This window comes from Rhea americana, unplaced genomic scaffold (genome assembly GCF_003343005.1).
Source record: "Rhea americana isolate MKP2758 unplaced genomic scaffold, rheAme1 scaffold_33, whole genome shotgun sequence".
In the NCBI taxonomy this organism is placed as follows: Eukaryota; Metazoa; Chordata; class Aves; order Rheiformes; family Rheidae; genus Rhea; species Rhea americana.
Genome location: NW_028186457.1, coordinates 353,582 through 367,635, shown reverse-complemented (window position 1 = coordinate 367,635; position 14,054 = coordinate 353,582). Strand labels below are relative to the sequence as shown.

Genomic DNA, 14,054 nt, shown 5'->3' with positions numbered 1-14,054 from the left:
ATGTTGAATCTGAGTCCCAACAAGCACCATCCTAAGCCCCTGGAAAACTCCTCAACTGTTTCTCCTCAAGGAAAGGAAGCAAATCACCCAAGGGTATATGGGGCATGGTCCTTTCCCTTCTCACAGTGGCCCTCCCCTCCCATAGGCTCATGGGACCAATGAAACTACTTTCCATTACGCAATGCTTTTCTTGATCCAGCAAACAAGCTGCTTACTGGGGCCTACAGCTTCTGCACATATAAATCCTGGATTAAGGACAGAGAGAGCTGGAATTTGCTCTGTTTTATACATACTAGGTATAGGTTGTGTGCCCTTAACTAGCTGAGGAGATCTGAGAGGTTCTGGAGAATCTTCGTTACTTCCCTGGTTCACATCTTACTTTGCCTCATAGGAAGAACTCTCATGCTACAGAAACAGCTGGAAGAGTCAGGGATAGCACTGGCTGCTGCTTGCTGCCCTCCACTTGTCTAAGTGGAAGCAGAGTGTCTGAGGCATCTGGGAGGGGACTAAGCAACCCTTGTTAGTGCCTACATCCCCTTAGAAAGGATGGAGGTCCCAAGAGCTTTCCTCTCAGAGCTGGAGAGATCAGTGCAACCTGAGACATTGGAGTCTGGGAAGCTAATGCAGGAGAAAGGGGATCCTACAACTGTTCTAAAGCACAAGTCGTCATGCCGCTGGAAACTCCTAAGGCTCTGTGTCTCAGGATGTTTTGATGGAAGCCAATGGAAAAATTTCAGAGATAAAYCCAAGCATTTCTGCAAAGATCCAAACCACCTGAAGTATGTCAATGAGTCACACACCTTGGGGACATCGAGTATGTACTGTGGGATGAAGTGTTCCCTTTCTGCTTCATATGTGTGTGCCCTCAGCCTGACGGTCAGGCACCAGGATGGGCAGATGGTGGTGTCCTCCTCAATGTTGCTGTAATGTCTCAGCACCTGCRGCCACACAAGAGAGAACAGAGTGCATGTGGGAAGACAGTGGGGCAATGTGCCTTCAAGTGTACGTACCCTCACAAGCAACTATTTGTTTCAATGACAACCCTGGAGCTGGGAAATTGACTTTCTCAGGGAAGAAGTACTGACCAGTGTAAGATGAGGAACAAGAGTGAACTGTTTTCCCAAACAGCTACATTTCAGACGTGAAAGAAAATGGAGCGATTTTTAAGCAGAAAGATGGACTAGATGACCTCTCTGTCCCCTCCAACAACCCAAATTACTTTGTGATTTTACAATAGTTGCCTTAGGGTAGAAGGGTCTAAAGACACTCTAATGCAGTTTGAGATACCTCCAGATCCTAAACTAAGCAAATAACTGTGGAGTTACTGAAAATAATCATCTATCCTTTACCTGAGCCTAAGATTGCTTCCAGATAACCTCCATGCTGTCTTAGATGGAAAAGATTGCAAACGTAATCAACAATTTAATCAAGACATCTCTTGCTTACCAGGAAGTTTCAGGATGCTGAAACTCCTTCAACTGAAACCTCATGTGGTATGAATCCCATATCATGTTGGGGGAGAGGCTGCAATGATGTACAACACTCTCATYAGCTTTACTTATTGGGGAACAGAAACAAAAACAAGTTACTACTGATCATCTAGACCGTAGCAACCATCCTTGTGCAGGTTCCCACATACAATAATGGTGCAGTAATTCACAGCAATTCCTCTTTCAGAGAAGCATGCATGACCTCACATTCCCTATGGCGTAAGAGCAGCTATAGATACATATGCACAAGTAGCCTGTCTGTGGTTTATTTTCCTGATTTATCCTTGACAGGACAAAGATGAAGGAGGAGAAATTTTAACCTGCCACTGTACCAAAATCCTGGCCAAAGGAGTTAGTAGAGATGTAGGTTTGCCAAATTCAAAATTCAAAGATAACTTTGTATTTTAGGTGCACAAAAAAAAATTAGCCTGTAGACTRGGTTTTGATAGGTTTTTACTGGTAACTGCTCCTACTAATTCCTACTAACCTTGTAGAAGGCAAAGCCTTCCAGCTCCGCTGCATAAAGAGCGTTTAGCTGAGTGGGCTGGAAAAGGACACGGAAGGCAGAAGACTTCAAAGGCGGGATGTCACAGACTTCAGGGGTCACTTGGAAGGCACTGCCATGGCTTGGAGTCCAGGCAACAGTGATCTTTCCTTTGGTATGATTGGTCACACAGAGAGGAAGGGGTTCTACTTTGTGGAGCGGCACACAGCAACCAAAATCATATTCCCTGGGGCTGACGCTAACATGAGGGGGAAACATGGCCAAGTCACTGCTCGCACCATCGTGGAAATATTCAGTCACAGAGCTGGCCTCAGAATACTCCTTGGGAGGCTTGTCCTGAGGAACCTGCAGGATGGAAACATTTCAGTGTGAGCAGGAAGAGCATGCCTGTGTGAGATGCCAAGCATTGCAGCCCTGTCYGCCTACACGAACAACAAGACATTTAAGATGCACCTCAGTAATAGTCCCCAGGACAGCTCAGAGCCTAGGCTTCAAGGATGCTATTATTTGTAGCCAATTCTCCATCTGAAGCGGAATGTAGTATAAGAAGACCAAGTGACTGAGCTAAAGTCACAAAGCAGAACAGTGGCTGAGTCTGGGTAAAATCCAACCAAGGCAGAGAGTGTTGGTATGTGCTGGGCACATTAACAGCGGAGTCACTAGAGAGATCAGCTTGACACTTGCAAGCTCTCCTAGATCTATCTGGCCTAACATATTCAGAAAACAGCACCAAGGCAGCTTGGACTCCAGGAAGACCAGTTCATACCTCAGGGGGCAGCATGAGGGCTCTCTTTTCATCCGTCTGCAGCTTCCCATTCTTCAGCATCATGCTCAGGATGTCTGGGGGGTAGAAGGTCAGTCCCCTCACTATGTTGGTTCGGTACCAGGAGAGATGTCTTGCCCGAAGGATGGCTGGCTTATCTGTGTCTGAATGGCAGGTACCAAATAAGTCCACATATATGGGTTTCTGGGAAAGCACCAGAAAAACTTGTAAGAAATAAGCTGCTCTCCTGTGATTCCTTTGCCAGTTACACCATCCTAGCACTTCACTCCCCAATCCACACCTGTGAATGACTTAGTACCTTGTGACCTTACGCTGCTGTTTATGTGTTGATGTGGCCCAGGAGCTTTGCTGAAGCTGGACAGGAAGCAAAAGTTATTCAATACATCACTGCACAGCTAACTTTTAATCAGAGATCTACATGGGATCAGATGGGAACAGCTGAGGATGGACCTTGCCGCTCTGCAGGCATTACTGACTGACTGTTCACATCAGCCCTGTACTGTTGAACGTGAGAGTCTGCACCATGGAGACTCTGTTCAGCAAGAGCCCAGGACAGAAATCACTAGAAACACAGTGGTAACAGATTTCCAGGGCCTGCTACGTGATTAAGGCCAGCTTCAGTGGGTAATACTGGGAGAACCTGAGATGGGAAGAGTCCTGCAAGCCAAGCTCCTAGCATAGGAGCAAAGCTGCAAGTAAGAGAGTATGCAGCTGTAGCATGAAATAGCTACAGGTAGGGGTATGCTAACAGAGTCTAGGTTTGGCACACTCTGCAGATGTTTGAGTATAGATTTTGGTTCTGAACTTTTAAACAGGAATTTCAGTGCTGGGTTTGCTAAYTGACTTTTGTTTAAAGCTGCCTTTGAAATAAGGTACTGGTGCCTGTTGCAGCTGGCTGAGGCAAAGCCACAGCTGCACCATTCCAGCCAGCATATCAGCACTAAGCATTATCCTTCATCCCAAAGGCTTCTTGTTTCTAAGGAGACACAGGGCCCAAATCAAGCAGGGCTGAAGAGGTAACATTTCTTCTTCTTAAGATCCCACAAAAAGAAAGTTTCCTTCCCTCTTAGCTACRACAGTAGTGATACCATCCTTTGCCTCTCATACCTGATGGTGGACAAGGCACACCACTCTGCGGTAATAGCTGATGGGGTGAGCAGGCCGAAAAGTCACCTTCAGTACTAGTGTCGTTGTGCCCTCCAAGACACCACAGGGGCGATCAAAGGAGAAGACACTCCCTCTGCCATCAATATCGAACTGGTAATAGGCAGGGGCATCCGAGYTGTTGCTGATTTCCAAGGTCTGCATCAAACTTTCCCCAAGACTGATCCAGTCGAAGTCCAAGGAAAATCGCTGCACAGACACAAATGGACCTAGCACAATGCCAAGTAAGCCAAGCTGTCACTGCTGTTTCCATCAACATGTCACAAGCCACTGCTGCRCTTAACTCATCTTCCCAAACCAGAAGCACCTCATCTGCAAACCCACCAGCCCTAGCAAACAGCTGGACATTCACCTTCAACAATCTCATGCCTGTCATGAGAAATCATTAAACCCCAGCAACAGCTAGATGTCAGAAGAAGTTCAGTCCCTGGCCAAGGGCTGTGACAGCCTCTAGTTCTTCTCCCAGCCCTAGCCCTTCTGCTACAGTGCTGAGAAGAGGACAGAGGGAATCAAGGAARGCTTTCATTGTTTGATACCTTTACATGAGCCAACCACCTTCAGGACAGTCTTCAGGAGGGACCCAGCAGATACGACAGTGAAGTAGTCAGTACTGTGCTTTCCTACTGTCTGTGGCTGAAATCGCATGCACAACACCAGCTTCCCTTTGGCAGGAACAACACCTTTGGAGACATCACAGGAGAAAACATCATCTTGAAATAAAGGGTCTTTTGCTCTTTCAATCCTAAATGGAGCATCAACCTGCAAGTAGAAAAGAAATACATTAACAGAGGAGCAAACAGAAGTGAAGATGGCATTGCTCTGCATGCAGTCCCAGCTGAATTGCACTAATCCGTGAAGATCTGCACTATTTCCAGCAGAAATGAACACCATCAAGAACACTGAGGCTGTTGCAGCCCAGCACAGAAATGTTTTGCAAAYCAATACAATCCCATCCAACCAGGAAACTGTGAACAGCAGGCTCCCACCATATGCAYAAAACTCTGGGCTGCAGCAAAATATCCTGGGGATCTCTGGGGAAAGAATATCCCTCCTGGTAGGGACAAGGATGAGGCTGGCTTGAGGTGCCCCCAAGGACTAGGGTAGCCACAGTAACTGCTGTGGCCAGGACAGGTAGGTAGATCACTTACTTCCTTCCATCCACTATTCTACCTTGTCTGGGACTTGTCATTTCACAAAGGGCAGGACTGATGCTCTGACTCCTTCCTCAGGCCCCTGAAAGAAAGTTCCTGTCCTTCCCTAGGGTTGCTGGATATCATTGTGGTGTGAGTAATAACAGTGCCACAAACGAGTAAGTCTGCTACTCCCAGACTTTAAAGTCTGCAGAGGAGTCACGGCTGCCATCATCCACATCAGCAGCCTCTGAGCATATCCAGCCTTTAAGTGGGCTGGGATAGGCTGAGCTGGCACTGCGAAGACGGTGCTCAAATGCAGCCCAGCTGACTCAGAGAGGACTACATCAGCTTGCAGTCCACTGAGAACCATCACAAGACTCATCAAYTTATTAAGATACATGCAGGCCAATCTGGCTGTGTCCCCCAGTCAACTGATGGATCTGGTGTCCTCAGCAGTTTGGGGATAGGAGGCTCGGGCCTAAGGTATCAGGTGGCAGAAGATCCAGACACTAGTGAATGACAGGAGGGTGTTTGTGCACCACACACATTGGACTGATGGGTATTTCCATGGTGAGTAGGTGAGTTGCAGGATGTGAAGAACTACAGTGGCTGCCTGATTTGGACCAAGCRCAGTATGAAGCAGGCAGGTACGACCACTCTGTGCTGCAAATGGATGATTTGTTAGTACTGTAGCTAGAAGGCAGAGAGCAAAGGCAAACAGTCTGCCTGGCAGAGGAAGGCTCATCATCTCTGTGCGCTCTCCCACTTGGGTTATCTTCACAGCATTAAGGGAGAGACACAAGACCACATGGCACAGGGAAACATGCTAGCAGCCAAACCCTCAAAAGAACCAGTCTTCTTCTACACGTACCACAGACATGTTGCAGATTTCTACACACTTCTCCACAGTTGTGCCTACTGGCACTGATCCAAAGCATAGCACGTCCCGAAAGTTCCTAGGCTGCACATCTTCACACAGTTCCCTTGGCACATTCACCCGCAGGTAGGGGTATTTGGCTGTTAAAAGGGATAATATTATTGGGTCAAGAAAGAGAGGTGGCATCTCCATCCTCAGAGATATTTAACACTCAACTGGGCAAGCCTCTGAGTAAGCTCAGCTAACTCTGAAGTTGAATCTACCATTAAAGCTGGCCCTGTTTTGAATCAGATGAGCTCCTTTCCACCATAAATTACTAAATACTTAGAGACACATCTTTTGTTTCTCAGTGGCCAGACAAGGCACTTCAGGTCCCTTTCTAGACAAAGACAAAACAGCAAAGACTTGCACATAAAACTGTGGTGGGTATTCTAGATCATAGCCCCCTTGGTTCCAGAAAGCTCTAGAAACCTCCCTCCAGCAGGGACAGCCAGGAGAAACTGAGTGCAGATAAGACCAACAGTTTCTGGAGGTTTTTCCACTGCCAATGAACGCATCTCATTTCTTCCTATCTGTCAGCTTAACTAGAGAGCAGATGTCTAGCCAGAGTATACCCCAGGCCCTGCTGTCTCTTCAGACCATTATTTCCACGTTGATAACTGTAGCTGGAGCTACTGGGGAGAGTCCAGCATAGGGCTACGAAGATGATCAGAGGGCTGGAGCATCTGCCCTATGAGGAACGGCTGTGAGAGCTTGTTTAGCCTGGGGAAGACCAGACTGGGGGGGGGGGATCTTATCAATGTGTATAAGTACCTGAAGGGAGGGTGTCAAGAGGATGGGGACAAACTCTTTTCAGTTGTCCCATGTGACAGGACAAGAGGCAATGGGCAGAAACTGAACCACAGGAAGTTCCACCTGAATATGAGGAGGAATTTCTTCCCTGTGAGAGTGACACAGCACTGGCACAGGTTGCCCAGAGAGGCTGTGGAGTCTCCTTCTCTGGAGATCTYCAGGGCCCGCCTGGATGCAACCCTGTCTAACATGCTCTAGGTGCCCCTGCTGAGCGGGGAGGCTGGACTAGATGATCTCCAGAGGTCCCTTCCAACCTTACCAATTCTATGATTCTATGATGTTAGAGAATTTCATAGGCTATTTGCAATCCCTCAGTGGGTTATGCAAGCTGAAGCATGGCCTCAGAGCACAGTGCCTTAATGTATTTCTGCAGAATGAAACTCCMCAGTTCTGGATGATACACATTTTCTTTGAGTGCTAAATGCAAAAATAACTCACACAGGGCTCTTAGCTGAATAGTCCTCTTTTGTTTCTCTTCATCTCCAAACCAGCATGTTGCTGACACATCATACAACACAGCTGCCTTGGGCTCGAAGACTACCCTTATCATACACTCAGCACCTGGGTTCAGCATGCCCCAGCCAGGAATCATGCGGAAAGGGCCTGGTGTCTTCCAGGAAAACACAGTAGTAAGATCACTAGAAAAGAGAGAGATGTTTTAAGTAGACGAATGGATTCTTTGCTGCCTGTGCAATCATACATAGCATGGACATTTCTCAATGAGTCATTACTGAAGCAACATCAAATAGCAGAACCCCTAATGGCCCTGACTAAATATAGGATGCTGGGAAGGAATTTGTCTCTCATCTCAACATATGTTCTGTTCACACTTTAATCAGTCTTAGTCATTACTTCTAAGAACCTTATTAATGGCCATAAAGATTCAGTTTCATCATATTATCTTCACAGCAGACAAATCACCTCCAGAAAGAAGTATTTACTTTTCTGTATCTAAATCTGCTGCCACTTAACTCCAAATGAACATTTGTTTTTTTTTGTAACAAGCGCAGGTGACAAGAAAGGACTGAGCTGTTTTCCTAACACCTCAATTCAATTCTTCTCTAGAACAGACTCCCTTTGTTTTGTGCAGAGAACATTACATACCACCAGCTTTTTATGTTCTACTGACTCCAAGCTGAGTGCTACTTACCATCCAAATCCTCCACTACCCCAGATACCTCAGTTGGCACAAAATTTTCAGACAGGAGAATGAATCACTTGAAACAGTTTCTGGCTAATACCTTGCTCTGGTGAAGGCACATGAGCCCTCCAACATATCCGCCTTCCTGTCTCATCCATAGCTGGCTTCATTTAAGTGCACAGGCCATTTTCCAACTAGTAAAGGCCATTTTGCTCCCATTATCACTGTCACTGCAAATAGCTTGAAGTTCACTCCCTCTTACCTGGACATTTCTCCACTGCTTTCTTTTATACTATACTACCTGAATTAGTGCTCTTCCATTACTAGAACAAAACAGCCCTTGGCAACAGGGAACATCCTTGCTCCTAAATGATGACTCCAAGACACAGAATCCTTCCACTGCTCTGGGCAACTCCGTGAACCTCCTAAGAGCAAGCACTTTAAAGACTCCCCCTCCTCTATTTTCTGCCTCCAAATCAGAGGTCAGCTCAAGACCTGGCAACTCAATTGCTGTCCCCATGGCATGCCCGTGCCAGGTGAAGAGAGGCCAAGTCCCAGAAAGCCTAACATGTTTTCTGCTGTCAGGGGGGCAGGTTGCCTCTGACTTACTAGAAGCCCAGGGCATCTCTGTGGACTTGAGATGTTCTCAGTGGCAAACAGTGCCAGTCCCTATTTCCCCGGCATGAATAGGTCTTAGAATATGCTGTCAACAGACAAATGCGATGCACTAAGATGTGCCCACAGTGAGATCTGATTGGTCTCTTTGGTCAATTTGATCTATTTTGGTGTCTTTTCTGCTGTGAACTCAGAGGCAGCAGAGATGAGCTCTTAAGGCAGCCAGCCGAGTCTGGAAAGGTGTATCCCAAACTGTACCCATCTAAGCACCRAACAAAGCCATTTCAAGGAAGGACATTGTTCTGGAGGCAACAAGACACTGAATTACAAAATCAGGGATTCACAAATATATCAGGAAAGCTCAAATTCTAGTGAAATTCATTCTACAACAGCTTTTCCAGTTCCTTCATGTCCTCCCTGAAAATTCCTTCAATGCAGACACAACTCAGCAGAGGGCCTATTATCTAGCAATTTTGTTTGGAAGACTGTTTCCCACTGTCAGCTCCCAAAGGCAGGCAGTCTGCTTCAGCAGACAGGAATGTGGCAACACACTTGTTCCCCTTGATGGAACTGGGATCTTAATCTCCAGCATGCAATCCTCTGAGTCCTCCCTGAGTGTCTTGACAGACTGGTGTGTAGAGGGGATATTTCCAGAAGGATGGTATTAGCCTAAGATCAAGGCAAAATCTAACAGCAACTGAAATGAGCTCTATCATCTGAAGGCCCCAGGAGATGACCAAACACCTGACAGAATCAAAAGAGAGTCTGCTCAGCCATGTCTCACTTACCCAACATTATGTAGGGGGAACATTGCCTCTGTGACATTGTAGACAGCACAGATCGGCAGGTGGAGAGCAGCTGGGAAGAACAGACAGTGGCRGGGGAGTGTGGCACGCAGGGTAACAGAAAACTCACCCTCAGCCTTCTCAAAGCAGATGCTGTCTTCATACTCCCTCTGTACAGAAAAGGAAGAGGAAACAGCAGTTAGATGGGCTCCCATCTCTCAGGGACTGCAGCTCCTTCCATGAACTCCATCACTTAAGCCTTGCCTCTGGGCAAGTGTTGGTAACAAAACATGTGTGATGGAGGCACCAGGGAAGGCATCTGTGCAGGACAGAGAGCATCAAAGAGAGGCAGTGAGTAAGGTGCTCAGGCATACTCCACACTGTCTCAGGGAACACACAAACACCCCAGGAAAGCACAGTTCAAGAGTACAGTTGTTTCACTTTGTTTTGAAGCAGAGGGATATTTTTCATTTTTTTCAAGATTCTGATTCAGCTCAAATGAAGCATGCACAATCTGTCCTTGACCTCCACGAGCACAGAAAAATTAGTCTTTAATTAAGTGCTTTGCCAGCTAGAGTCTTAAGTGGTTAACACACCACTTAAAGATGCAGTAATGATACCACTGCAAACAAATAGCCCCAGGACGTCTGTTAAATTGCTAAGGCAGAAGGAATTGCAAGATACGCATCTTCTGGGCTTCCCTATCTTCACTCCTGCTGAGTAACACTTACACAGGTAAGGAAGGGCCTTGGGCACTGCAGCGCATGCAGTCCTTGCTCTCTCTACCACAGGGAGCTTCCTGCTCTAGTGACTGATGGGGCACAGTCACTAAAAACGAGACAAGGCCATCAACTTATTTCATAAAGAGAACACTGAACAGTCATCAGAAAATGGTAACAGCAGGAGACCAGGGCACAGGGAATCTACCTAGTGATTACACCCTTCCTCTAGGACAAAGATACACTTCAAAGAAGACAGGGAGCTGTACACAAGAGCCAGAGATCAAGATTCAAGGCCAAGACAGACAATGGAAGCAAGACAAAATTTCAAGAGAAGAGGCTAGGTAAGAAGAATTGTTGCTGTCAAAAATGAAGGTTAAAGGAACCCATTCCACTCAAGTAAAGGGAGGCCCTTGACACATCCCTTACAAAAAATCAGTAGCCATTGAATGCACCCCAAAGCAAGTGGCTTTGGGCTGTCCTGTGGCAAAGCAAAAAGCAAGTCTCTCAACAGTTCTGTACTAAAACCACGCTGTACAGGCTTCACAAGATCAAAGCCGGAGTGGCCAATTCAAGTTCTACATCACAGTCAGAAGCAGTGTATGAAAAACAGAATGCTTTTTTGTGAGGATCCCTCTCATAATTAGTGACAAACTCTGTGGAGAATTCAGTGATTTTGTCTCCCTCAGCTGTTGAAGGTCCAGGGAAAGCAGGAAGGCCACACTGCGCCTCTGTTCAAAGGACAAGCAGAGGCTGTTGCTCTCCAGTGTTTCCATGCTAGAACTTTCATAGAATCATAGAATCACAGAATCAGTAAGATTGGAAGGGACCTCTGGAGATCATCTAGTCCAACCTCCCCACTCAGCAGGGGCACCTAGAGCATGTTAGACAGGGTTGCATCCAGGCGGGCCCTGAAGATCTCCAGAGAAGGAGACTCCACAACCTCTCTGGGCAACCTGGTCCAGGGCTCCGTCACTCTCACAGKGAAGAAATTCCCCCTCACATTCAGGCGGAACTTCCTGTGCTTCAATTTCTGCCCATTGCCTCTTSTCCTGTCACATGGGACAACTGAAGAGAGTTTGTCCCTGTCCCCTTCAGGTACTTGTACACATTGATAAGATTTCCCCTCAGGCTTCTCTTCCCCAGGCTGAAGAGGCCCAGCTCTCACAGCCGTTCCTCRTAGGGCAGATGCTCCAGCCCTCTGATCATCTTCGTAGCCCTATGCTGGACTCTCTCCAGTAGCTCCATGTCTCTCTTGTACTGGGGAGCCCAGAACTGGACACAGTACTTGAGATGAGGCCTCACCAGGGCTGAGTAGAGGGGCAGGATCACCTCCCTYGACCTGCTGGCAACASTCTTCCYAATGCASCCCAGGASACCATTGGCCTTCYTGGCYACAAGGGCACATTGCTRGCTCATGGTCAGCTTRTCATCCACCAGCACTCCCAGGTCCTTCTCTGCAGAGCTGCTCTCCAGCAGGTCAGCCCCCAGCTTGTAYTGGTGYMYAGGGTTATTTYTCYCYAGGTGCAGGACTCTGCACTTGCCCTTGTTGAACCTCAGGAGGTTCCTCTCCGCCCAACTCTCCAGCCTGTCCAGGTCTCTCTGWATGGCAGCACAGCCCTCAGGTGTGTMAGCCACTCCTCCCAGCTTGGTATCATCAGCAAACTTGCTGAGGAGGCACTCTGTCCCCTCATCCAGGTCAYTGATGAAGAAGHTGAACAGGATGGGACCCAGTACTGAGCCCTGGGGGATGCCACTAGCCACAGGCCTCCAACTAGACTCCACGCCACTGATGACGACCCTCTGAGCTCTGCCTTTCATCCAGCTCTCAATCCACCTCACTGTCCACTCGTCTAACCCACACTTCCAGAGCTTATCTAGGAGGATGTTATGGGAGACAGTGTCAAAAGCCCTGCTGAAGTCAAGGTACACAATGTCCACTGCTCTTCCCTCATCTACCCAGCCAGTCATTCCATCATAGAAAGCTATCAGATTAGGATAGATTCACTGAAGTGAAAAGAGAACACAAATCACAGGAGTGACAGAGGCCAATCACCCTCCTGGAGGACTTGAACACTGACAGTAGTTTTGATGTTGCTACCTTACCTTTTCAGTGGGACGGAAAATGATGGGCAGAGTTAAGGACATACCAGGGCTCAGAACAATTGGCTGYGGAAAAACAGTGATGAAGACTCGTGTGGAAGGACATCTAGAAAATGAAAGCAGAACAAGAGATTTTGTCTGATAGCTTACAGCTGTTCTTATGTTAGATATCAGAAGAGAAAATGCCAAGGAGAATCAAAAACTCCAGACCCCCACAATTAGAAGCAGCTTACAAACTTGACCCTGAATTTACCCAGCAAATCCCAGAGGAAGAGAACTCAGGTGTGTTGAAAACCTATTCCCAACTCCAAATACATATGTCTTTTTTGAACAACATTTTACATTCCCAGGTCATGCAGCGTGAGCCAAACACTTATTAAGTGCAGAAACATTTCAGCTTCAGAGCACAGAGGGTCACAGGGAGTGCTGGAGTGGCTCAGCATCCAATGGGACTCCCGGGAGCAATGGTTTCAGGACACATTAGTGACTGGTTGGCATACATCCACAATTAAAATCTCACTAGACTGGAAATGSCTCACAGACAGAAGTATCAGCAAAACAGAATTTTTAAAAGGCATTTTGTTTAAGAAACAACTGYCAGGAACAAGAGCTGTGTGACTGAATTAGCAAGTTTTTGTCCTCCTGTGCAAGTGTGTGCGTACTGTCTCCAGCATGTAGCCCAAGGGGAGAAGAGGTAGACAAATCCAAGAAAGCGTGCTAAGGTGATTGATACAGCAGGAGAAATAAAGCTGTAGTGAGAGAGTAAGGAGTACAAAGGAAGAGGATGCCTTCCACGCACCTGTAGCTCAGTTTCTGGGTTTTCACATGAACATTTTTCAGGATTAGATGTTTGATCATCTCTTTTCCAAGTTCCCAACCATGCCAGCTGAGCGTTTCTGTTACCTCAATGCCCCAAAATACACTCTTCTTCTCCTTGGCCTTTCTCGTAGGTTGTTTTGGAAGTTGCTGAGGGGACACCAGCAGTTTCTGAAGGAGGGACGAGAAATCATTCACTTTTGCTTATGCCAGAAGTCTCTAGCTCTGGCRAAGAATAGGATGAGCCACCCTGTAGCAAAGCTCCAGGAGTCAGGTAGAACCCTGACATAAACTCCAGATGTCCTGGTCCACGAACACTGAGGGGACACCTCCCRGGCACAATCCAAACACTGTATATGCTAAAAACGTCATGAACTAGGGGAGCAACAATGGGATTTTTTCCCCTTGCTCTGCTGGTACACTTACCCGTGAAAATGGCACCATTTGCTCTGCCACTCACCTTCCTCGTGCGGCCACAGCACAGCTTCTGGAAGGAGCCAGAGCTTTGGTGCTCCCCACGCACCTGAGCAAGCATCTGGGGAGAAAAAAAAAAGAGGAACAAGTCCTCAGGTGTGCTGTTCCTGCGTTGCTGGGACCCTGGGGCTCCTGGAGACCTGTTCCAGTCGCTCCGTGGGGCTCGGGGCAGCACAGCAACCTGCAGGGCACATCCGTACTGCAGGCTCCCCAGCTGAGGCCAGCCCTTGCCACATCCCCCGCCTGGCACAGCCCTGCCGTGAGCAGTCCCTTGCACGGCCCACAGCCCACGGCCCCCACCCCACCTGCAGCTCGGCCCCCTATAGCAGGGCACTTCCCGGGCCCTTGCAGCACAGCCGTGCCTATATGGCACCACAGCCTCAGGCGGTCGCCTACAGCAAAGCTCTGCCCGGCCCCCTGCAGCCCCACAGGGATGCCCGTGGCACAGCCGTGCTCCCCGTAGCCAAGCCCGGCGCGGCTCCCCGCGGCGCGGCCCGACCCACCTCCTGCCCCGGCCGCGGCGGCGGCGCGTGTTGCTATGGGGACCGGACGCGGCGGCGGCAGCATCTCGCGGAGCAACGACGGCGGCCGCCTAG

At 48.1% G+C, this 14,054-nt stretch overlaps 1 protein-coding gene across 1 annotated transcript in view; it reads right to left on the bottom strand.

Moving 5' to 3' along the window:
- CFAP65 (cilia and flagella associated protein 65) overlaps positions 1–13,972 on the bottom strand; it is a 34,161-nt gene extending 20,189 nt beyond the window's left edge. The window contains exons 1-12 of the mRNA XM_085310928.1: positions 13,962–13,972; positions 13,445–13,519; positions 12,968–13,155; positions 12,172–12,274; positions 9,350–9,516; positions 7,244–7,443; positions 5,948–6,093; positions 4,480–4,702; positions 3,887–4,152; positions 2,762–2,962; positions 1,978–2,340; positions 801–938 (exon numbers count right to left, since the gene is read on the bottom strand). Coding sequence (XP_085167054.1) covers positions 801–938; positions 1,978–2,340; positions 2,762–2,962; positions 3,887–4,152; positions 4,480–4,702; positions 5,948–6,093; positions 7,244–7,443; positions 9,350–9,516; positions 12,172–12,274; positions 12,968–13,155; positions 13,445–13,519 — 2,070 coding nt within the window. The 5' untranslated portion in view covers positions 13,962–13,972. The remainder of the gene's footprint in view (positions 1–800; positions 939–1,977; positions 2,341–2,761; positions 2,963–3,886; positions 4,153–4,479; positions 4,703–5,947; positions 6,094–7,243; positions 7,444–9,349; positions 9,517–12,171; positions 12,275–12,967; positions 13,156–13,444; positions 13,520–13,961) is intronic.
- Between the last annotated feature and the right edge of the window lie 82 nt (positions 13,973–14,054).